Here is a 22,325-nt window from a genome sequence, read left to right as displayed (position 1 = left end):
TGTGATTCCTTTCTTACAAAGGTTTCTTGAAGAAGATGGTTTGGCAAGGTGAAAAAGCCCCAGCGGATAAACGCGCAGGCAAGTTGTTCGACGAAATTCTTGAGAGGAGATATAACAGTATTAAGAGATGCCACTAGAACCTATCAAATTCTTGAGAAAAAGCTCAAGCATTGTTCTTGGTGGGTTTGTGATCATAAACGTGGTTTCCACGGCAGCTCTAGGAGCATTTCGATTCACTGTAGACGAGAAACGGAAGAAAAGCGGATTGTGTTGTCGTGGGAAAGGGTTTTACATATGCAAGTTATGCAAAGGAAACGCAAGTATAAAGTGGTCGCCATTGTATGATCCAGTTTGTATCAACCCGTGTCTTTGCCCTACTTGCGATGGTCACAGGTTTGTCTAGCTTCTCTGCGTTTTGCACTGAAAAGAAGACATGGAAATATTGTCGTGTCTGATTGTTCTGCTTCTAGACCAAACCAAAAACTAAAAGTTTGTTTTTTTTAATCATCCCAGGGTACAACGATGTCTCAACTGCATAGGGAAGGAATATTGTTGATTACTCCTTTGAATTTTCCTTTAGTTTTTACTTTTAGTTATTGGTAAGCTACTTTTTAACTTCTACTAAAAGCTTTCTTCTGTTTTGTATTCCATTATGAAATGTACCATTTGTAGCTAGTTGTGTTCACTGGTTATGCTTTTCTTCCAGCTACGTTTGTCTAACCAGGTGTTTGATGATGTGGGTTAGTTTTTGACAAAAGTGTTGAATTGCAAGGAAATAAAGAATATAACGTTCTGTAAAAAAGAATATGTTTTGGATCATCACTAATCAGTTTGACAAAGACAAGCCACATAACAGGTTCAAGTCGCTAGTTAATGTAACATTTGTAAGGGAACAGAATAATCATACATATTAACATTTCTTATCTACAAATAATGATTTTGAAACCAAACTCATGAACTGAACAACAGACACTAACTCTCCAATGCTTCCATTGAGAAAGGCTTTTTGTGTCGCATGTTTGGTTAGTAAGTGAAGAACATATGAGATTCTATAAGGATCCAGATAGCTGTAAGAAGATGAAGAAGAATAGGTTCTCTCACATTCAGAAGCAACATGCCTTCCGAGTTGTTCAAAGTCAACCACGAGCCTTGCCGTTACCAAGTGTAAGCTCCAGATCCTCCATACCAACATCATGTATCCTCTCTCCTTCCCACGGTTTAACTTGGCTATTCTCAAACTTAATCTCAGAGCCTTGACCAATCCCTGAGACATCCCCTGAGGCACCGCGAGAAGGGCTCGGGAAAGATGAGGAAGATGGGCTGAGTTGGTAAGAAGGGATGGGACTTTGAAAGGCAGAAGAGAGAGGGCTCTGGTTTTGAGATGTGTAAGGAGTGACTCCAGACGATGGACTAGCTATATCACCAGGTGGAGGTCTACATCCCCGTAAGGAAACAATGCAAAGATTTGGATCAAGTGGTACTATAGCTCAAGAAGCAGAACAATTGATTAAGAAGTGAATCATCAGAAAATTAAGACAAGAGAAGGAATGTGGATCTCAACTAAATATAGTTCCTACTACAAATATGCAAAATTAAAGATAATTTCAGTCAAAAAGAAAAAAAAACCCAACATAGTTCCCATTTTAGTTTATTAGACAAGAACTGCAAAAAAAACAATGCTTTTAGGTTTTCACATGCTTTCGGACATAACACACTGAGATTAGTAAGAAAAAATGCTAAATTAAACATTAAGACACTATGTTCGCTCAAGCTTAGTGTTGTTTCCATTCCCAACGAATTCAGATTCAAACTAGCTATCAACAGACAAGATCCGATCTGAAATATTTGGGCATTTGTGACCTTGGGATAAGTGGTGCCATCTTGTTCAACGACCCAACCAGCTTCAGAAGAGAGAGAGAGCTTTGAGCACCTCATTGTTATCGCAATGTTTTGTTTTGGAAGGTTAAAATCACCTTGGGCTCTTAGACCAGTGTATATCTTCGCAGCTACACATCTTCTCCGATTGTTCTCACTCTCTCTCCTCGCCGCACCTGCTGATGTCGACGTATCCCCATCCCACGTCATCCTTCTTCGAAAAGGTCCGAGTTTTTATGTGTGAAGGCAGAGTACTGAAGAAGAAGAAGAAGTTAGTGCTCACGAGGAATACGCTTTTCCTTCGCTGGAATCGAAGAAGAAGAATCTTTCTTTTCTTATCAAAATTAAGTTTAAAAAAAATAAAAAAGTATAACTGTGATGGAGTTCCGGTCGTGTGTTCGAGTAGGCGGGTTCACATTAATAATCTGTTTTTAAATTATATTTAACCGTCCACGTGTCACGAAGTAGTTTCTGAAGGGTGAGATTGGGTAAGTTGTACTTAAGGGATGTATTGATGGATGTAGAGGATAATGCTTGTGCGGTAGTCAACATAGTGGGTCCTACTTTTCTGAATGGGTGAAAACACACACCATTTGATTAGTTCTTTTCTATCAGAACCAGTGAAATAAGTTTCTTAATGATTAAAGACGTGCTTTAACATTAGTGATATTTTAATCAAAGTCTCAATGTTTTCTGGCATGGAAAATTGGTCACTTGTCCTGTCTGGTTTGTATTGTAAATTATTCCATTTCTTTTGACTTCTTTATAACATTCTTCTTACTTTACCAATGTTACAAAACACTCATTTTCTATAGATCGGTCATATTTACTTACTTTCCACAATATTGTCATGCCCATTCTTAGACTTTAACTTTATTTCTAAAATGAAGTAGCAACTTGTTAATATTTTTAGTTTCAGAAAAAAACTTGTTAATATTTTTGGAAAGTTGGATTAATTGATTGGTCGGTCCTTCATTTGCTTTTGTTTTATTTTTATTTTTTTGTCCAGTTCAAAGATTTGTGTACCACAGCAAGACCCAACAGCGTTATCTGAATTATGTTATTTTTCAGAATATAATAAGAGTAAGAATGTGTGGCTGTAATATTAGTAATATTTACTTTTGTATGGTGGAAAGTTACTATCAGAAAAAAAAGTTACTTTTGTATTAGACCAAAAAAAAGTTACTATCAGAAATATAATTGTCTGCCGAATGAAGGTGGACGTCTATTTTTCATTTTTTCCCCTTGTCATCGAATGTGCAGCTCTGACTTCTGAGATATGATATACGTCATAATTCATTTATTGTGAATTCATTAAAAATACGACAGCTATAAAAATGTGGAGCTTTTGCGTGTGACATGTCTTTAAATTATTAAACAACTCTAGCGAGCAGAACACTCACTGGATCAGAGGGTTCGGTAAGCGATCTTGGATTGGATCCGAGGGTTCAGTTAGATTCGGCAAAAAATAAGCGCCGTTGCCGCGGATCGAACCCGGGTCACCCGCGTGACAGGCGGGAATACTTACCACTATACTACAACGACTTTGGTGTTCTAGACAATAATTACATTTATGTAATACATTACGCTAACCTTCATCATAAAGACCAAAACCAGCTTTCTTTTCTTTTTTTTTTTTTTGAACACACCAGCTTTCTTTTGTTAAATTTGGAGATTCAAGGTGTCTTAAAATTGTTCCATAAAATTAAACTGGAGACAGAATGTATAGATATCAAAATATATTGAGATTCCATAATAGTGTGTCTACGTTTGGATTATATCAGTTTTATAGTATTTAGTGTATTGACACCAAATGCTTTCCTGATTATAGCTTTCTTGATTTTAGGCCAAAGTATTGACTTGTTTCACAAATATGTTTTGCTTTTTCTGATTATTTCCATGATATCTTGCCAACTTCTCCTTAATTTATTTCAAAAAATTAACTGTAAACTCACACAAAAATGTTTGCATTTTGCCCTAACACTTACAAAATTGTAATGACTTTTTTTATAGGTGTAAATGTTAAGTAGTGTTATGACTTACGAATCACTCCATGGACTTTGGTTCTAGTGAACTGTTATATACATGAGAGGCAAGTATTTAATACAGTCCTGGGGTGATTCAAAATTTCAAAATCATGGAGAGCATAGAGAAATAAACAAGTAAAGTGGTATTGTCGTAATTATACGAATGTATGGGCCCATTAAGGCTGTCCTTTTACACAAAATATATATCAGTCTACCATTCAGCTTCACGTCGATGGCGTGTATACATTGCACAAAAGTTACTATTGTGTGGCCCTCGTTTCCTTCTTCTTTTAACTATTTAAACCCTTTTAAAAACATAAAATTCGGATTCCAATACAAATTATTACCTTAAATGTTCATAAGCATTTAACCAAAAGTATTCAATCCACCTTTTTTCCTTTTAATTTTTTTTTAAAAATGTTTGAATCAACAAAATGTAGCATGTTATTAACAAATTAAAAATGCATTTTGAATTTTTCATCGAAGTATATTTTCAGTAAACATACCATTAACTTACAATATTAGCAAAAAAAAAATTGATTTAAACTGGATTAAACAGTCCGTAGGTGGAACCATTAAAGACAAAAAAAAAAATGAAAGAAGAAAACCGCTCAGTTTCCATAGTGCAAATAGGTTGCAGTACAAACCCACGTGTCCGCATATCATTGGTAATCGTGCTAAGCAGGCAGTCGCTATCGTCCCTTCCCTACCTTCGTCTCTCTCTCTCTTACACTATACTCTTCTTTTGCCCTCCTCACTGCTTACTCTGTCTTTCTTCCTCAGACACCAATTAAAAAACCCTATTTTCTTCTCTGATCGTGAAGAGAAGACAAATGCTGGAAGCTGCTGATAACTCAAACGTCCTCAACAGAGGATTCTCTCAGCTTCAGAATTGCTTCGGTGATTGCAGTAGCGAAGAAGAACTAACCGTCCTGCCACGTCATACCAAAGTGGTCGTCACCGGAAACAACCGTACCAAATCTGTCCTCGTCGGTCTTCAAGGCGTCGTTCAGAAAGCCGTCGGGCTCGGTGGTTGGCATTGGCTGGTGAGATCAATAATCATCAACTCACCCTCCAAGCTTCTTCCTTTTTTTTTTACTGGGGTTTTATTACATAATCTGAAATTATTACAAACCTTCAATAATGCAAGAAAATCAATGGTAGTAAGTTCGATGTTTGCTGAATCAAAATGGATCAAAAGAAAAGCAAAAAAAAATTAAAGACCATACCCGATGGGACTGATTGTCCATAAAAATTCTAACTTTATTCTAAATTGCATCATTACGATCTTCACTTTTTGTATTTTCTTCTCAATTTTCTTGTGAATCCTTATCCCTTTTCAATCTTTGTGGGTTCAAGCTGGCTTTTTTAATTTCTCACTAATTTTAATATTAATTAGGGTTTTGTTCTTCCTATTTTTTTTATTCAGATGTGTCATTTTCACTCACAACCTGATTTAATTAGGCTACTTTAACTCACAACCTGATTTATTTGATCATTACTCACTGCACCACTTCCCTGCGTTACTATCTGATTAGTACTCAATTAAGTTGGTTAGATGTTTTTGTCTCAAAATATAATTTGTTTTCACATTTCTATACATCTTTTATCTTACTGTGTAACAAATTTTGCATATACTTTTTAATACTTTCTTGAGTTGAATATATATTATATATATTAATACGATTTGTTCATGACCCAATGCATATTATTTTACTACTCAACATGACCCAATGCATATTATTTTACTACTCAAAAAAGTCTCAAACTTTGACTGATATCAATCTTTTTAGTCCAATCCTAATGGTTTGAATTTTTCAGGTTTTGACAAATGGAATCGAAGTGAAGTTGCAGAGGAATGCGCTTAGTGTCATTGAAGCTCCTACAGGGAACGAAGAAGACGATGATGTCGAAGTTGGGCATACACAATGGAATCCCTCTGATATGAGTAAGCTTGGTTCCTTGTCAACAACTCTCCGATGTTTGAGTGTTAAGTACATGTTCTTTGATTGTGTGTTTGCAGCATGTGAAGACACTTTGAAGCCTCACAAGTCGAAGCAAAGAGGATACAGATCAGCGCGGTTATCACATAAGGCAATGTGCAGGGCCTTATCTTCTGACTCACACTCAAAAAGCTCGACTATTACTCCTCCTGTGAACATGGTAATTAATGTCTTTGGACTTTTGTTGGATATGCATTTCAAAGTTTTTTGGTGTTACAATAGATGGTTTTATTGCAGAAGGTTGATCTTAGCAAACTGGATATGCCTGCATTACAGAGATACATACGACATTTTAACCTCGTGAGTCAACAAAAACAATCTCTTTTTTTTTTTTTTACTCTCTTATTCACTGTGGAAGAGAGTTTTTGATTTTGACAAGATGTGTGATCTGTTTTGGTAAGGTGGATACACTTCCTAACCCGTCAAAGGAGCAACTACTTGACATTGTTCAGGGACACTTCATGTCTCAGGTAACATTTCCTCTTCTAACAGCTGAAATCAAAAGGGTCAAGAAGCTATAACATCTTTGTGAATTTGTCTTCTCTTTCTCTGATTTACAGGAGATGGATGAGCTTCAGGTTATAATGGGATTCGTTCAAGCTGCAAAAGGAATGAAGAAAGCTTGCAGGTGGAATTTAAGAGAACACCAGAAACACTGATCTTAACTGCAACAGCTAAAGCCCTTGAATGGACTAACGGACGGTCACATATTTTTAAACCGTGGCTTCAAAGGTTGATTAGTAGTTAAGCCTCTGTCTCTTTTGGGTTAACAGTAGATGTTGTTATTTGCTCATGTAAGTACATCAAGAAGCAATGACCCTAAAAACAAAGAAGCCTTTATAATCTCTAATTAAGCATCCATCTTTATATACGTATTGCAAAGACTCTGAGTTATATGTTTCTTTTTTCCCAAAGATAAATAGTTTATAATTTTTTTTAAAAGATACAAATGTGAACTGAATACTTTAAACAAATCTAAAAATAGAAGAAGGTAATACAAAGTCATAATCTTTCCGTGCATGATAAGTAAAAGAAATGTGACAGAGAAAAACAACCGAATTTAAACCGGAGCACCGGTTTTGAAGACCGGTTTGGAGCAGAAAGTGATCAAGTAATTCGACCCAGAACAAGTGAAAGCGCTTGTAGCTTTTTCAGACATTAATAGCTGTAACATTTATGAAACACGAAAACGGTCTGTAGGTTTCATTAAGTGAGTTGATGAATTATGACAGCCCAAATGTAATATAGAAACCCTCTTCGTTTTGATGTTGCTGCGACTAGCGTGACTTCGCTAGGCAACCAAATGTTGTTCATTTGTATGTAATAGGATTTTATGACTAGTCATACTAATCGCATAATAATTAATTTTAAATCGCTACAAAATTAATTTTAAACTATAAAAATTTTAAGACTATAAAATAGTGACTTGCGACTAATCATAATTTCAATCATGCGATATCAAAAAGAACAATTAGTTGCGATCTACGACTGGTCAAATGTTGCAGCAACGAGCACCAAAGACTTGTTTGGTTTTGGGTTTGCAAGACTCTTTCCCAACCAAAAAGGTAGGAAAAAAGAGAGAGAGAGAGAGAGTTCAAAGTTGGTTTTATCAAAACTAACCTGATCTCACTTGCACCTACTCAGATAAGGAGATAAGATGACACGTGAACAAGCAAATAGATATAAATAAAACAGGAGATGCTACCTGTATGCTTTTCCTGAAAGGATGATCTAATGGAGCAGTTAAAAGAGCCCAAGCAAAGGTCTTCTCTCTCTTTCATCACCGGCATAAAGAAGGCAATATCCTTTTGGGACAAAATTGCCTTCTATGCTTCTTCCATCACCGACAAAGTTTTTGTTCAGATTCTACAAGTTAGAACACTTTCTTGACAATAGCAAGGGTAAATGACATCCTGTTGTTTCTAACTTAGTGATCCCATGATTTTCAAGTATACAAAGTTCTCTTGCTCCACGGCCATTGCACGACACAATCAGCTTAAGATAAGAGTCAAATGAATGTGTGAGCTTCAAGGGAGCATCATGAAATATAATTACTAGTTTATTATAGCTTAAAGAGCTAATTAAACATGAAAAATGGATCACATAAATCTTTTAAATCTGTAAGTTCCTTTATATTATTGCAATTAGTGTAACAACTGAATACTTAAGGATCTTTAAAAACAGAATAAGATATTCATCTTTCCGTGCGTAACAAGCAAGAGAAACCCGACCAGACTCTAAACCGGAGCTCTGATTTTTTTAAGAACGGGCCGGGCAGAAAGTGATCACGTAGTTAGCTCCATTACAAGTGAAGGTACTTGTCGCGTCGTCATAGGCGTAGCTATAAGCGGTAGGGCAAGCGTTCTTGAACATCGCCGAGTACTGCGTCGGAGAACAAGTTTGCGGCGTCGCGTGAGCTCCAGTACAACAAAACTCCGGTGAGTTAAACGCGGCGCATGCGCTCTTGCACGCAGCCACGATACCACCGTTCAGCGGGTCCATGATCCGAAGCTCGCTAGGACAGATCTCGTTGATGTCGGAGACGCAGCCCGCGTAACGACAATCTCCGGATCCTCCTTGCGGTCTAATCCCCATCTTGACGTTGTAACCGTCGACGAGGCTCACGTCGTAGAAATCCATGCCGGAGTTGCTTGAACCGACGGTGAACTCGGCCAGAGTGGCTGGAGGAACTCCGTTGCCTGTGCATTTTAAAGCGCCGCCGCAGTCTCCGGTGACGCAGGTGCCGTGGCCGGAGGAGTCGAAGTTGCAGCCGGTACGAGCCCAGAAGCGTCCTGACCATCCCGGAGGAGCGTTGAGCTCTACGGAAGCGCCGGGAGTCAAGGGAAACCCGCCTTCGCCGAGGGTGTTGGCGTTGCCGGAGAGGATTCCCGGCCACACGATGTAAGGGCAACTGTTTTCCAAAGTGAAGACGGTGGCGGAAACAGCAACGCCGCCTGCAATATTACAGAAACAACTGTTATAAAGGCATAAGTGAAAGTGGAACACAAGAAACGAAAGAGAAACAGAGTGTTGTTTTTGTTGTTACTTGTGATGAACGCAAAGAAGAGAATATGAATACTGGAGAGATTCGCCATCTTTTTATTAGGGTTTAGTTTAGTGTGTGTTATGCAATGTTGATGATGATGAATATGAGTTACTGTCACGGATCATCTATTTATATGAGTGATGGTCACTAGAAAATTTTACTCTTCTTGGTCCAATGGTTAGCCCATCTTCTTTATCACTATGAATTTTATTTTTGCTTTAATTTTTTTAATATAATATACAAAAATTAAACTTTATAATTTGATTCTTTTATAAACTTAATGACACGGTATCATTTACGTTTATGCATTTTTGTTGCACTCTCTTTTTCCCAAATGAAGTTTTATTTGCATGTCTTGAATCTTTTAATGTGCACATTTATACAAGTTTCTTGTCTAATCTACCTCACAAGAACACGCTTTCCCAACCGAAAAGGTAAAGCAAGTTTATAGGTAGTTCTATCAAAGCTAACCTAATCTCACTTCCACCTACTTGGATAATCAAGATGACATGTGAACAAGCAAAATGCATGTAAATAAAACAAGCAATTCTATACATTCTCTTCTTGAAAAGATGATCTAATGGAGCAGTTAAAGAGCACAAGCGACCGGTCTTCTCTCTTGCATCACCTTTAGAAGAAGGTAGCATCCTTTTGGGACAAAATTAAGCAGTTTACTTGCGTCTTCCATCACTGACAAAGTCTTGTTCAGATGGGAAGTTTCTTTACTAGTTATATAGAACACTTTTCGACTACAAAGAGTTGATGACCTATTGTTGTTTCTAACTCAGTGAACACAAGAGTTTAGTTTCACAGTTCCTACAATCAATTACCCAAAGTGGCTACTGCAAAGACTAAACAGCTTGACACAACCATAATGCAAATAAATATACAAGTCAAATAAATCTTATCATCCTGTATATTCTTGTCTGAAAAAAAATGTATGTACAACAGAGTTAATGGGTTTTTGATTCTTTACAAGAACCTCCTTTACAAGAGCCAACAGATGGTGAGGGCCGGAACTTGTAGTAAGTAGCAAAAGACAAATATGTGAAGCTTAGACCAACATATACTTTGAAACAGCTATGTGAATACAAGGTCAGATAAAGAAACAGTACCGTCAAAGATACTATCACTCCAAATGTTGCAATGCACTTGAGAATAGATAGTTCTTCTTCTGGTCTTTGATTTGGGAACTGCCCCTGAGCATTGAAATCAGATAGCAGCTTGTCCTTGGACTTAAACGAATCCATTAACCAAGCAGAAGACCCTGCCTCGCTTGCTGGAATCTCCTTTGCTAGAACTCGCTTAACGTGGATGTGAACTTCTGAAGGATCAGTACCGAATACATTGTCCATGAAAGATGGGCAGCGAGGCTTGTATGCGATGGTCAAATCGTATACTGCGTCCAAAGAGTTATGTAGAGCTTCTAAGCAAACGCTAAAGCCTCTTGTCTTCGGTAAAAGTACGTTTGATAGCGTTGGAAGACCAGCTTCGGCTGCAAACTTTTGGCTTCTCTTGCATTTCTCTTCACTGCATATCCAACAACAAAAGGAAGACGTTAAGCATACGTCACAGAACTCGTATGTAATTAAAGTCAGAGAGGGAAACATGTAGTATACGTGAAGTCAGTTCCTTCAGGGAAGAGAGCTAGCCACAAGGGCTCACGAGGGTCTTTAAACGTTGAAAGCATTTGAAGCATAACAGGCTCGTCCACCTCACGCTTCCTCTCAACTGGTATGAACTCAAGAACATGAAACCCCCAGCCGAAGATAGGCAGCCTCATCAAGCTGCTCTTGAGGACGTACTTGATGTAACCAAGACAGCCTTTCCTCAATGCGATGTTCCAAAGATACATCCAGTCCACCTCTGTCCTGTGGTTTGCTATTAGCAAAACACGTTTCTCTACGGGAAGGGTGTCTCCGGAGAAAATTACTGTTGTTCCGTTGACTTTTTCGAAGAGGTAAGGCCATAGAGCTAGCCAGTGACCAAAGATGAAGGATATAGATTTTCTAGATTGGTGGACGCTGAGAAGGCGTAGAGCTAGAGCAAAAGGTGGTGCGAAGTAGATGAGGAACATGAAGGCAGTAGAGAGGAAGATGAGTAAGATGATGAGACCCCTCAGAGTCCTAAGTGGAGTCAAGTGGCGGTTCTTTAAGTTATCAGAGTCTCCGCAAACTTCCATCTTTTCCAGATAAAACTTTAAAAAGAGTCCAAAACAAAAACTCAATGCCAACATAAAGTTCAGACAAGAGAGTAGCAAACCAATAGAAGCAACAATGTTAATTCTAAGCTCAAAAAGAAAAAGAAGCAGAGATCAGAAGTAGTTCCTTCTCCAACAATCATGTGCAAAGATCACTTTGATACACTATTCTTTTTAGATTTTCAGAGAAACTTCTTTTAGTGAAAATGAAAACTTACTACTGTAAAAAGAAATTATTCATTCACATGATCAACGAATAAATCCTAAACTAGATATTTATTTCAATAGCTTCTTTCTCTTTAGTTCTTTTTTGCTTTTTTCGAGTTTATAATTCGCGGAATTTCTCAATAATTACAATTTCAAAACTCAGAGAATAATGATGGAAAATAGATGGTTGTCTTTTTAGCACATACTTATTAGAATCTAAAAGCTGAATAGACTCCAATCAAAATTAAGTATTAACAATCACTATTCAAAACAGAAATACAAAGAAAACATTCCCAAATTGGGAAACACTTGTGAATACCGCAAAACTAATGAAAATTCAGATCCCACGTGATAAAAAGACACCATAGAGACAGAACAAAGAGAAACACACTTCTCTTACCTGTCTGGACGACAAAGCAATAACAAAATCTACAGAGAACACGAGTAAGAGAACAAGAGTACCTGGAGAAGTAAGTTAGAGAGGGAGGGAGGGAGGGAGGGTCAAGAGGGAAGGAAGGAAGAGAGGATAAAACGTTATAATGGAACAGAGGAATGAATGAATGTGAATCTCAAAACGAAAGTTTCGTAGAAGGATCCAAATCTGAATGGAGATATGATCAGAGACGGTAGGGTGTACCGTAAATCAACCAATCTAATTGGCAGTATACGACAAGGTCTAAAAAGCCGCCGCGAAGACAAATCCTCGAAGCTGACACTTTTGCGACGACCACCCGATAATATTCTCCTGGGGTGTTTGTTACACTTTGAACGAAACTCAAACGTGAAGCAACCTCTTTAATAAAAAATAAAATAAAATAAAATAAAACCCCATTTTATTTGTACCAAACAAAAAAAGAAGAAAATCACGCTTTTTCTTTATTTAAATTAAATTAACACGCTGCCTTTTTCTTATAAAGCTGGATCTAAAAACTTTTAGATCTAAGTTTTTATTTATTTATTTGGAGACCCACATGCCTATTATTTTCATCTTATTAGATGCAAATATGCAATTAAACAGGTTGCTTGAACATGCTCAAGATAAAATCGTATCTGTAGTTCCAAAAGCATGTATATTTATATTTAGTTTAATTTTAAGTTAGTATATTATACAAAATTTGTCTTCTCTAATCTCTAGTGGTTGATTAAAGAACATTTTCTTCTCTTAAATACATTGGACTCATTAAATTATTAGACTAAGAAAGCTACCTTCTTTTTTTTGTTAATAGATCTTTAGAAAATATTTGATTTATAAGATATCATTGACCAAAAAGTAAAGTCTAGTATTAAAACATAAAAGTGATAGTAGACCAAAAATACGAGGACGTGATTGATCGGGTTCAGAAAGGTAATATTCTTCCCTCCCCGATTCGTCAACTTACAACGAGGGGTATGTATATATATGTAAATAAAACATAACAGGGGACTATATAAAATAAAACGTAGTAACAAATGAGGGTTTATTCACAATTAACCAATTAATTGTTCCGACGGATATTTCCCCCCTCTGCTTCAAAACTACAGAGACATGCCACTGTGGAGAGAGACGAGCGTGGAGCTGAGTTCATTGAGGTCCAAGGGCCTTCATCCTTGTTTGTACTTTTCTTACCTACAATTTATCTTTTCAATTCTTTTGCATTTCCATGTGGGGCCACAATGTATTTAGTAATGGTCTTGTACCTGATTCTGCTTAAACTCTTCCCCTGACCAGGTGGCCAGTGCTGGATATGTTTCTGTGCATTGAGATCTAAAGGTAGCTTAGCTGTTTCTGTGCTATTAAGGCCTTTCAGCTTTGAAGGGCGAAGGCGTCTTGAAGAGGTAGCGTTTCTTTGTTGCTGTGCTACTAACAAAGTAACAAGTTCACCTGCATTTACTATATCTAGTTGGAGTTTTATTTCTCTCTCTCTTTTTTTTTTAAATTTTTTTTCAAGTTGTGTGTGTAGAAGCCGGTAAACCGGACTGACAAAAAACGATAAAATAAAAGCGATGTTAAGGAAATTAGACGAATGTAAAAAACGAATACAAGAACGATAAGAAATTGTATTCGCTAAGAGACATGGAGTCGAGATATGATCTCTTTCCTTAACTCAAAATATTCGCTCCGTTAGTGAGACGGGACTGTACGAATATAGAGTCCCAGGATACAACCATGGCAGACGAATCACGCCTCACTCGTGATCGCCCTATCGAACTATAAACTCTACGAAACACTCTCGCAATATAGACTTACGCAAAGAGATTTTTTGCTGTTGGATTTCGATTCGAAAAAAGTGAGTGAAATGAGAATAGAAACGAGTTGTATTTAAAGGGATGGACGAGGAGCGACTTCCCGTAACTGTTGCGCAACGTGCGCTCGTTAGTGGGGATTTGGCAAAGATCTTGGGAAGTTCAAGTTACAAACTTCTTCCCCAAGACTCGCTCTCTCTCTCTCTCTTATCTCGTTTAAATATCTCGAGAGGATGAACTACATGACGTTTTTATTTTATAGACGAACTGCTTGTCGTTTTAAAATAAAATGCATGTTGTTTTTGAGATTTTAATTGGCAAAGTGTTGAGCTTAACTTGGTTCAAAAAGAATAATTCTTATCGTGACACCCAAGCCCACGCCAAGCCGAGCCGAGCCGGCTGGACGGCGGCGGCAGCGCGCGCATGGGGAGCTCTCTCTTCCTCTGAGCCGTTTAACACATGGTATGTGAGAGTGCATATATATACAGCTCGACTCTTCTCCTTTTACATGATGTGGGACTCTGTCCCTCCTTATTAACTCATTAAGACCACTGAATGGCCCAGTTCTATTCACATATTCCTCAATTATTTATAAAGCCATGGGCTTTAAAATATTTGATCCAACAGTGTGCAGGTTAACGAAATGGCTAGAAAACTGTAGCAACACACTAGAAAGATGTGCTGGTTGCAATAGAAGATGCAGCAGATTCTACTGATGTTAGAAGTTCCAGTCAGAGTGTTGAAGGACTAGAAAACTGACTCTGAGGAACGCCCAGGAGTTTCAGTTTCAGAGAGAATGGTGATAGTGAGTACCTAGTAAAAGAGGGGGAACCCTCAAGAAACAGTCGTCTGAATCTTGGAGACGAAAATATAGAAGGTACAATAATTCTAAAGACAACTTTTCTTCACTGGTTTTTTTTTGGCATGTATAATTATTGGTCGAGATGCTTCGTTGCGGATTCTAAAAGTGAATGGAACATGGCCTTTTGTAGATTATGGTGCTATCCAGAGGGAGCCAATTGCTAACTGGAGTAAGGATCCGGGACATCAAGAGTGAGCAGAAATGGACAGCTGATTCTGGAGACACTGCAGTGCTTAGCCTTGCTATTGTAAACCTTCCTGTTGGTGTGAGACCTTCAAAGAATTTGAACAGTAGTCTCAAGTCCTGTTCGTTTGGTTGCCGCAGTTTTCGGCGTCAGCGGCGGCGGCATCGTCAATGAGGACAGTTGTTGTTCGTTTCGCAGACGCTGACGCTGCCGCATATCATATCACGACCGCAGGTTTTATCGGCGTCAGCAGCAGGACGCAGCGTTCGGACGCGGCGTCAGACGCAGCTTCCTGCGTCAACGAAACGAACAAGAGTTGACGCAGAATGTTGACGCTGCCGCTGCCGCCGGTACCTGCGGCAACCAAACGAACAGCCCTTCAGTGTCATCAATCAACCCTCTAGGAAAGCTGATTCCACAGAGATGAATCATTTTCAACTCTAATCGCTCGACAAAAGACTCGAGTAGTGATACTGCATCCACCCTGCTACCTGAGAAGTATGCTGATTTTACACAAAGCAAAGAAATCTATCTGCTCATGCAGCGTCTATGCTGGTAAGTAACAATCTAGCAGTCTATGATGTTAACATTTTACATTTTCAGAGACTAATCTCCCATTTTAAACTCTTGTTCGCTTAGGAAGCTGAAAGAGATTCATAAAAAAAGATGGAGTCCTATTCTAGGATGCAGTACAGAGGAGGAGGAATGTTCAAGGGGAGATGGCCTTCCTGAAGGAAAGGGAAACCGTCTTGTTGCCTTTCCTATCACAGGGTCGTGTGGTAGTTGGAGATGGAAGCATATATGATGGAATGTGGCTAAAGGGTAAAAGATGTGGTCTTGGAACATTCTATTCAAGAATGGAGACGTGTTACAAGGCACATGGCGAGAAGATTTAACACACGGAAAGGTAGTTATACTATAATATAGTCTTTGATATTTTGAATTTGGATTAGCTTATTGAGGCCAAACTTGTGCACAAACTGCTTAGTATCAACAAGTTCCTAACACAACTGAAATGGCTTCTATTCTGACATAAATAAAGATTCTTATCAGACAGACAACACTTGTTTGGTTCTTTCCTTGCAGGGGTGGTTTTATTTCAACAAAGGTGATAGATGGTTTGCAAATTTCTGGAAAGGAAATGCCAGCGGTGAAGGAAGGTTCTATTCAAAGTCAGGTGAGATATTCTTTGGACATTTCAAAGATGGATGGTGACATGGACAGTTCCTCTGTATAGATGCTGATGGGACAAGGCCAGTGACCCTTGCAAAACTCTTTATAATTAAAATCAGATAAAAGAGCAACTGTTAATGCTTCTTTTTTTCCCCTCAGATACTCTGAAACGTGGGGTGACGGTGTTCTTATTGACCAGAAAAGATGTTGTTTAGGCACAACATATAAGTTATTGTTATTGAGCATCATCAAATGAATCATGAAGCCAAAACATATCTGCTATTTTTTTTGTTGATGGCTTTTCTACAAACTTGCTCTCAGAGAGTTGAACATGTATTTTTGTTGGTTTGTATTTTTTTTAATTAAAGATCAAGGGTTTGTTAGTGTGTTTATATCAACAGATGTTTTTTTTTGTTTTGGAAATATATATGAGATTACTGAAATTAAATTTATTGGAGATGAAAGCGTATGGTTCTTGATTTCCTTTGTTAAAGATAAAACTGTATATCATAAGCATAATACGTATAAATAAAACAATTTACTGTAAATAATGTAAAACTGATAAAATTATTTGTTGTTATTTGTTTTTGAAATTATTTGTAGTATTTGTAGTTATTGTGAATGTGTGATTTAGGTTCCCTTCCATTAATAATAGGAGCACCATTTGTTGGAGTAGAATAGTAAACTAAAAGTATATTTCAAATAATTTAACAAACAAATTTTTCTTTTTTGTATTGTTATACTTTATTTGTTTAAATCTTACAATTTTTGATAAAATACAGTAAATTGTCAAATATCAATCAGGATTTAGAAGTTTAAACTACTTTAAATTAAATTACTGTTTGCTATATATATTTTACTTGAAAACAAAATGAAGTAGCAAGATGTAGTATTTTGTTCTTACGATTGAAATGGCAATTTTATATCAATCTTCCAATAAAAATAGACAAAAGTTGCATAACGTAAAATATAGTATGGGGCATATAGATATTTTTGAACTGTGTCGTTTGGTATATGAAAGTGTTTGTATCTTTCTCTCATGAGGTTTTGTGCACGATTTTACGCAACCAGGCGCTCCGCACGCCTTCTGAAAGAGAGAGAGAGAGAGAGAGAGAGAGAGATTCTTCTTACGTCTCTCGTGAGTCCGCTGGATTCTCTCTTCACTCTTTTCTCGCTTCTCTACGTTCTTGTCGTCTTCGTCTCCTTCTTCTTCTCTCTGGCCTCTTTCGCTTCACTTTTGCCATGGTGGCTGCCTCTTCCTGTTACGCCTATTTGGACTTTAGGCCTTGCAATCACTACAACAACAACAACAACAACAACATTGCCTTGTCTTCTCTCTTCGGATCAAATAGTATTTCTTTGAATCAAAACCAGAGTAGATTGAACCGAGCAACTAACTCCGGTATAGCATTCTTCTTTTGCCGCGTCTTCCTGTTAAAGTTTTTTTTTTTTTTTAATGTTTGCTCACACAAGTCTTAGTTTCATGTTGTTATGGTTTTTATGTTATTGGGCAAATGATGAAACTTGTAGGTACATTTGCAATTTTTATTGTGAGTTTCAGACTAGATATAAGGACTATGTGGATACATAGTTTGGAGACCTGCATAAATTGCAGTCAAACTATATATATAAACTATGAAGTTGCATGGAACTTAATTGATATAATGCCATTGAGATGAGGTTTATGAATAGTAGCTAATTAATTTTAAGTAACTCTATCGTCAACTTATAATGTGTTATGTTGTTTTTAGGTAGAGCCATGGCTATTGCTATGAATATGGAAAATGAAGCCATGGTTAGCAAGAATAATCCCCCTATGGAGAAGCGTCGGGTTGTGGTGACAGGCATGGGAGTTGAAACATCATTAGGTCATGACCCACATACCTTTTACGAGAACTTGCTACAAGGAAACAGTGGTATTAGCCACATTGAGGATTTTGATTGTTCTGACTTTCCTACGGTAAATAAGCAAATATTATTATCATATTATATCAAGACTTTCTTGGTATCTTTGTGGGTTTCTTTATTTACTATCTTTCCTTTGTTTTTAAATTTTGTTCAAGAGAATCGCGGGTGAGATCAAATCTTTCTCCACTGAAGGATGGGTTGCTCCTAAACTGTCTAGGAGGATGGACAAGTTCATGCTCTATCTCCTCACTGCTGGCAAGAAAGCTTTGGCTGATGGTGGTGTAACCGAACAAGTCATGGCTGAGTTTGACAAAGCCAAATGTGGCGTTTTGATTGGCTCTGCACTGGGTGGCATGAAGGTCTTTCATGAGGCTATTCAAGCTTTGAAGATCTCTTACAAGAAGATGAATCCTTTTTGTGTTCCTCTTGCTACAACTAACATGGGTTCTGCTATGCTTGCTGTTGATCTGGTGTCTGATTAAATCTGAATGTTAATATAAACAAAATATGAATGAACAACACTGACGTTTCTTTTCAAATGATAAATAGGGGTGGATGGGGCCAAACTACTCTATTTCAAGTGCTTGTGCTACAAGCAACTTCTGCATTCTGAATTCAGCTAACCACATTATTAAGGGTGAAGCTGTAAGTATCCTACATCCACTTGGAAACTCAAAAGTTTGGTAGAACTACTTTATTAGACTGTCTCCTAAACCTTTCAGGATGTAATGCTATGTGGTGGCTCAGATGCAGCTATTATTCCAATAGGTGCAAACTCTCTCTCTCTCCTGCACTGCTCTTTGAAGTTTAAGATACATGTATCTTATTGTATGTGTACCAGTGCAGGGTTGGCAGGTTTCGTGGCAGTCCGGGCTCTTTCACAAAGGAATAATGATCCCGCAAAAGCTTCACGTCCTTGGGATTGTGTAATTTTCTTACACTGCATCGAAGTTCTGTCAATAGGACCTTCCCTTACATGTCTGTAATGTTGAAGGAAGTTTAATGTGTTGAAATGTGTGTATTATGTTTTTGTAACAGAATCGAGATGGTTTCGTGATTGGGGAGGGAGCTGGAGTTCTGCTTTTGGAAGAACTTGAGCATGCTAAGGTATATAACTTATTACAAATGAAACTTATCTCGTTCTTGCCATGGAAAAAGTTGTAAGAACTTATGTATTTTGATTTTATGTTTTCAGAAAAGAGGAGCAACTATCTACGCAGAGTTTCTTGGTGGGAGCTTCACATGTGATGCCTACCACATGACCGAGCCTCACCCTGATGGTAGTTTCATTTTCCCCTATTTCATATTAGTTTGCCATTAACCCATGTCTAAATATCCACAGGAGCTGGTGTGATTATATGTATTGAGAGAGCGTTAGCTCATGCTGGGATTCCCAAGGAACAGATAAATTACGTCAATGCACATGCAACCTCAACACCAGCTGGAGACCTTAAGGAGTACAAAGCCCTGGTTCACTGTTTTGGTCAAAATCCTGAGGTAGTTTCCTTTTCTCAGTCCTCAAGTTTAGTATCTTAGAAAATGTTACAAGATTCCAAGGTAGTTTTATGTGTTTTTCTTATTTGCTCCTCTCACTATGTTGGCAGCTAAAGGTAAACTCCACGAAATCTATGATCGGACACTTGCTGGGAGCTGCTGGAGCTGTAGAGGCTGTTGCAACCGTGCAGGTAAGACAATAAATATTATAGACTGGGTGCAGTTTTCTCATTTTTCATGCTAATTTTCTTTTGGTTTCTAAAGGCAATAAGAACCGGTTGGGTTCATCCAAATATCAACCTAGACAATCCAGAGAATGGAGTGGTATGTTGTTGTTTTTTTGCCTTATTGTTATTCCAAGATGATCATATTTTGATACTAGTATTCTACACAAAGACCATTTAATGTCCATAAGAAAAGTTTTAATAATACTACCTAATGTGATGAAACTGGAGCAGGATACAAAATTGCTGGTGGGTTCTAAGAAGGAGAGATTGAACATTAAAGCAGCCTTGTCAAATTCTTTTGGGTTTGGTGGTCATAACTCCAGCATCATTTTTGCTCCTTACAAGTGAAAGCAATCATTGCTTGTACTCCAAACCTGGTTGTATAACTTGCTGTAAGGTACACTAACATCCATTTGTTCTCTGATGTATCATCAATGGAGAGTTTGCTCTCTGACCTTAACATATTAGTTACTATACTCGGGATTGATTATTGATTAGAATAGCCTGGAAATGAAATGTTGTCCTGTGATGAAGCTGAGTTTCAAAGCATGTATTTGTTATGTGCAGTGTTTACAAGAACTTCCAATGTTATGTTGTTGCGGGAATCAACACAGTTTGTTAAACTACCAAGAGCTAAAGCTAGTTTTCTTAGGATCAAGATCTGCTGTGCCAGAGAACTTGGACAGGAGCAAACGTAGCAGAGTTTGGATTTGCCATGAACGAATATCTTCCGTGTGATACCCTTTTGATTGCAATCTTTGTAGCTTTTTGTAGTATTTCATTTTCACTATTGTTAATCATACAGTATGAAATAGTAACATACCAAATCAATCCTCAGTTAAATTTAGCAACTCTTGGCAGTTATACTCTGATTATAACATATTTAGAGGGTTGCCTTTCGAAATGATTTTGTCTTTTCAGCTGATAAAGTGGGTGGGACATACACAAAGCTGGATTAAAGTCTCTCGTTAGACTCCGCTCAAACCATGTAGTAGAAGAGACTATAATTAGATAGCCTGAAAAAAAATGTAAGACTATTTCACATTATGTCAGTGACAAAAAAAGAAAGACTATTTCACATTATGATCTATTCTTCTTGTGACCCATCTTGCATTTAGGTGGCCACTATGTTTCCCACTTACTTAAAAAAAAAAGATATTCTCATTTGCGATCATAATATAGTTAGACAAATATATTGTCACATGTTATCCATCTTATTCTTACATGTGAGATCTTCCCTCTCCCAACCACCTTATCACATGTTTACTGTTTTACAAATCAAATTTGATTGATGTTTCTTTTAATTATGCTTTACTCTTTCAGTCATGATGTTCCTACTAATTTATTTTAATTTCTTTAAAAATGATTAGTTATAATTTTTTTGTTGAGTTCCTTAAAGTAGCATAGGCTATATCTACTCTAAGAAATTGATCAAAATCAATTGGTTTAAACTTTAAACCCAAGAGAGTGGCTGGATAGTCTTTGCGGCATGGCATGGCTTAGGTTTTACTTATTTGGAAGACTTGGTAAAAAATATTTGGTAAGACTTGAACTAAATCATGATGAACCGAATGAAAAAGATAGGAACTCATGATTTCTCTGCCAAGAAGGTCCCAGTACCACTATTTTTTTCGGTTGTGAATATTTATATGCAAGAATAATTGGTTAAATGCGGTAAGAATGTATTTTCTTTGATCAAATACTATGTGATAATAAAACAAAATTGGTATTGTTAGAGTTGAACTAAAAAAAAAATCTTGTTTCTCAATTACTATATTGTGGATACTTGCTTGTACCTAACATACATAAGCGTGGATATAATAACAAACAGAATATCATATAATGAGATCACAAATACATTATTCTACTCCCTCCATTTCAGAACTAGTATCATTTTGACATTTTTTCACGCATATAAAAAAACTTATAAAAATATATTTATATTTTCATTAATATTATTTATTTAACCAATATCATCTTAGATATATATATTTATTTATAAGATCAATGCATTTAATAATTAATATTGAGCTAAAAATAAATATTACGCATTGAAATCGTAGAATGACATTTTATTTAACAAGAAGAAAAATATACTAAAATGACACTTAATATGAAACAAAAAGAGTATTACTGTGCAAGTTTCTTAATGCCCTATCGATCGGTTTTGGAAAAAATGTATTTGGTAGTACGAACTAGATTAGATTTCACAGTACTTGATCCAAGTTTGAAATGACTTCCGATTAGAAAAAAGACAGATTTCTTATATATTAAAAGACAAAAACATTTTCATTTAATGTGTTTACAATATGTTTGTCACGTGGCAGTTTCACAGCTATTTGAAAATGAATACATTGATGTGTCACGTGCAGAAAATTTCATAGCCAAACTCTACATAAATGTGGTTACACTATATATTATTTTACGTTTTTTCAATATAAAACTCATATGCATGGTTTTACGAACTATACAAAGGTTCTAGATAAAAAAATTCGCAAATAATTCATTAATGTCTAGGTTTATTTTATTTTTACTTAATTTTTATTTTAAGAATTTTATCTTTCATGTGTTATTTTGAACAAAAATGTATTTTAGTTTTAGTTAATTGTATCTTTATATATTTATCAATCACCTTTATATATATTTTACATACACATACATGTAAAGGTGGGCACAAATCAAATATGGTAAAATTTAATTATCTGATCGGATCGGTTTTGTTCGAATAATTAATTATCTGGTTCAATTTGATTCATAGCAACACCGTATATCATGAATATTTTAGAATTTTATCTGGATATTCGATTTGATCCGTAAAAATAAATAAATAATGTAAAATAGTATAAAAAATAAAATTTTGTTACAAAAAAATTGCTTTTTTTGAATACTAATAATT

At 36.7% G+C, this 22,325-nt stretch overlaps 5 protein-coding genes and 1 non-coding gene across 12 annotated transcripts; 3 read left to right on the top strand and 3 right to left on the bottom strand.

Annotated features, from left to right (window-relative positions):
* The first annotated feature begins 66 nt into the window (after positions 1–66).
* LOC103852932 lies at positions 67–1,766 on the top strand. The gene is made up of 2 exons (XM_018656842.2): positions 67–393; positions 514–1,766. Exons 1-2 carry the CDS (start codon positions 128–130, stop codon positions 554–556), a joined length of 309 nt encoding a protein of 102 aa, XP_018512358.1. The 5' UTR covers positions 67–127; the 3' UTR covers positions 557–1,766.
* Positions 1,767–2,472: 706 nt separating this feature from the next.
* Positions 2,473–6,787, top strand: LOC103852930. Of its 2 annotated transcripts, none has more exons than XM_009129826.3 (6): positions 2,473–4,948; positions 5,724–5,850; positions 5,926–6,065; positions 6,146–6,205; positions 6,307–6,375; positions 6,466–6,787. In XM_009129826.3, exons 1-6 carry the CDS (start codon positions 4,736–4,738, stop codon positions 6,562–6,564), a joined length of 708 nt encoding a protein of 235 aa, XP_009128074.1. In that variant the 5' UTR covers positions 2,473–4,735; the 3' UTR covers positions 6,565–6,787. The 2 variants fall into 2 exon arrangements, with proteins under 2 accessions (XP_009128074.1, XP_009128073.1); XM_009129825.3 differs by having other exon boundaries at positions 6,143–6,205.
* On the bottom strand, positions 3,349–3,420 carry TRNAD-GUC. The gene has a single exon. It is a non-coding gene; the product is annotated as a tRNA-Asp (tRNA).
* A 1,161-nt stretch (positions 6,788–7,948) lies between the features above and the next one.
* Positions 7,949–9,137, bottom strand: LOC103852929 (pathogenesis-related protein 5). Its single transcript, XM_009129824.3, has 2 exons — positions 8,952–9,137; positions 7,949–8,859 (listed from the first exon to the last, which is right to left on the bottom strand). Exons 1-2 carry the CDS (start codon positions 8,998–9,000, stop codon positions 8,165–8,167), a joined length of 744 nt encoding a protein of 247 aa, XP_009128072.1. The 5' UTR covers positions 9,001–9,137; the 3' UTR covers positions 7,949–8,164.
* Positions 9,138–9,838: 701 nt separating this feature from the next.
* On the bottom strand, positions 9,839–12,322 carry LOC103852928 (probable 1-acyl-sn-glycerol-3-phosphate acyltransferase 4). 2 transcript variants are annotated; one of them, XM_033284325.1, is made up of 3 exons: positions 11,821–12,322; positions 10,571–11,148; positions 9,839–10,481 (listed from the first exon to the last, which is right to left on the bottom strand). In XM_033284325.1, the coding sequence occupies exons 2-3, from the start codon at positions 11,131–11,133 to the stop codon at positions 9,905–9,907; spliced, it is 1,140 nt and encodes a 379-aa protein (XP_033140216.1). In that variant the 5' UTR covers positions 11,134–11,148; positions 11,821–12,322; the 3' UTR covers positions 9,839–9,904. The 2 variants fall into 2 exon arrangements, with proteins under 2 accessions (XP_033140216.1, XP_018512357.2); XM_018656841.2 differs by lacking the exon at positions 11,821–12,322 and having other exon boundaries at positions 10,571–11,808.
* A 217-nt stretch (positions 12,323–12,539) lies between these two features.
* LOC103852924 (3-oxoacyl-[acyl-carrier-protein] synthase II, chloroplastic) lies at positions 12,540–20,336 on the top strand. 5 transcript variants are annotated; one of them, XM_033284321.1, is made up of 18 exons: positions 12,540–12,951; positions 13,067–13,173; positions 14,216–14,458; positions 14,574–15,182; positions 15,267–15,534; positions 15,714–17,202; positions 17,552–17,760; positions 17,864–18,178; positions 18,258–18,353; positions 18,431–18,476; positions 18,555–18,634; positions 18,747–18,815; positions 18,904–18,988; positions 19,051–19,205; positions 19,313–19,393; positions 19,467–19,526; positions 19,661–19,826; positions 19,997–20,336. In XM_033284321.1, exons 6-17 carry the CDS (start codon positions 16,815–16,817, stop codon positions 19,775–19,777), a joined length of 1,701 nt encoding a protein of 566 aa, XP_033140212.1. In that variant the 5' UTR covers positions 12,540–12,951; positions 13,067–13,173; positions 14,216–14,458; positions 14,574–15,182; positions 15,267–15,534; positions 15,714–16,814; the 3' UTR covers positions 19,778–19,826; positions 19,997–20,336. The 5 variants fall into 5 exon arrangements, with proteins under 5 accessions (XP_033140212.1, XP_033140213.1, XP_033140215.1 ...); XM_033284322.1 differs by lacking the exon at positions 12,540–12,951 and having other exon boundaries at positions 13,065–13,173; positions 14,574–14,743; positions 15,011–15,182; XM_033284324.1 differs by lacking the exon at positions 12,540–12,951 and having other exon boundaries at positions 13,065–13,173; positions 15,714–15,804; positions 15,960–17,202.
* Positions 20,337–22,325: the final 1,989 nt, after the last annotated feature.

The sequence above is a fragment of the Brassica rapa genome, chromosome A02, assembly GCF_000309985.2.
Source record: "Brassica rapa cultivar Chiifu-401-42 chromosome A02, CAAS_Brap_v3.01, whole genome shotgun sequence".
In the NCBI taxonomy this organism is placed as follows: Eukaryota; Viridiplantae; Streptophyta; class Magnoliopsida; order Brassicales; family Brassicaceae; genus Brassica; species Brassica rapa.
The sequence above is the reverse complement of the archived record's forward strand: the minus strand, read 5'-3'. Positions and strand labels throughout refer to the sequence as shown.

Excerpts from the sequence above, each read along its gene's own strand:
- LOC103852928 (XM_018656841.2), bottom strand. The coding sequence starts at position 11,187 with ATGTTGGCATTGAGTTTTTGTTTTGGACTCTTTTTAAAGTTTTATCTG. Across the intron at positions 10,482-10,570 it reads CCTGAAGGAACTGACTTCAC|TGAAGAGAAATGCAAGAGAA; the intron begins GTATACTACATG and ends TTGGATATGCAG.
- LOC103852930 (XM_009129825.3), top strand. The coding sequence starts at position 4,736 with ATGCTGGAAGCTGCTGATAACTCAAACGTCCTCAACAGAGGATTCTCT. Across the intron at positions 4,949-5,723 it reads TCGGTGGTTGGCATTGGCTG|GTTTTGACAAATGGAATCGA; the intron begins GTGAGATCAATA and ends TGAATTTTTCAG. Across the intron at positions 5,851-5,925 it reads ATGGAATCCCTCTGATATGA|CATGTGAAGACACTTTGAAG; the intron begins GTAAGCTTGGTT and ends GTGTGTTTGCAG.
- LOC103852932 (XM_018656842.2), top strand. The coding sequence starts at position 128 with ATGCCACTAGAACCTATCAAATTCTTGAGAAAAAGCTCAAGCATTGTT. Across the intron at positions 394-513 it reads CCTACTTGCGATGGTCACAG|GGTACAACGATGTCTCAACT; the intron begins GTTTGTCTAGCT and ends TAATCATCCCAG.
- LOC103852929 (XM_009129824.3), bottom strand. The coding sequence starts at position 9,000 with ATGGCGAATCTCTCCAGTATTCATATTCTCTTCTTTGCGTTCATCACA. Across the intron at positions 8,860-8,951 it reads CTTCTTTGCGTTCATCACAA|GCGGCGTTGCTGTTTCCGCC; the intron begins GTAACAACAAAA and ends GTAATATTGCAG.
- LOC103852924 (XM_033284321.1), top strand. The coding sequence starts at position 16,815 with ATGAAAGTGTTTGTATCTTTCTCTCATGAGGTTTTGTGCACGATTTTA. Across the intron at positions 18,179-18,257 it reads CTATGCTTGCTGTTGATCTG|GGGTGGATGGGGCCAAACTA; the intron begins GTGTCTGATTAA and ends AATGATAAATAG. Across the intron at positions 18,816-18,903 it reads AAGAACTTGAGCATGCTAAG|AAAAGAGGAGCAACTATCTA; the intron begins GTATATAACTTA and ends TTATGTTTTCAG.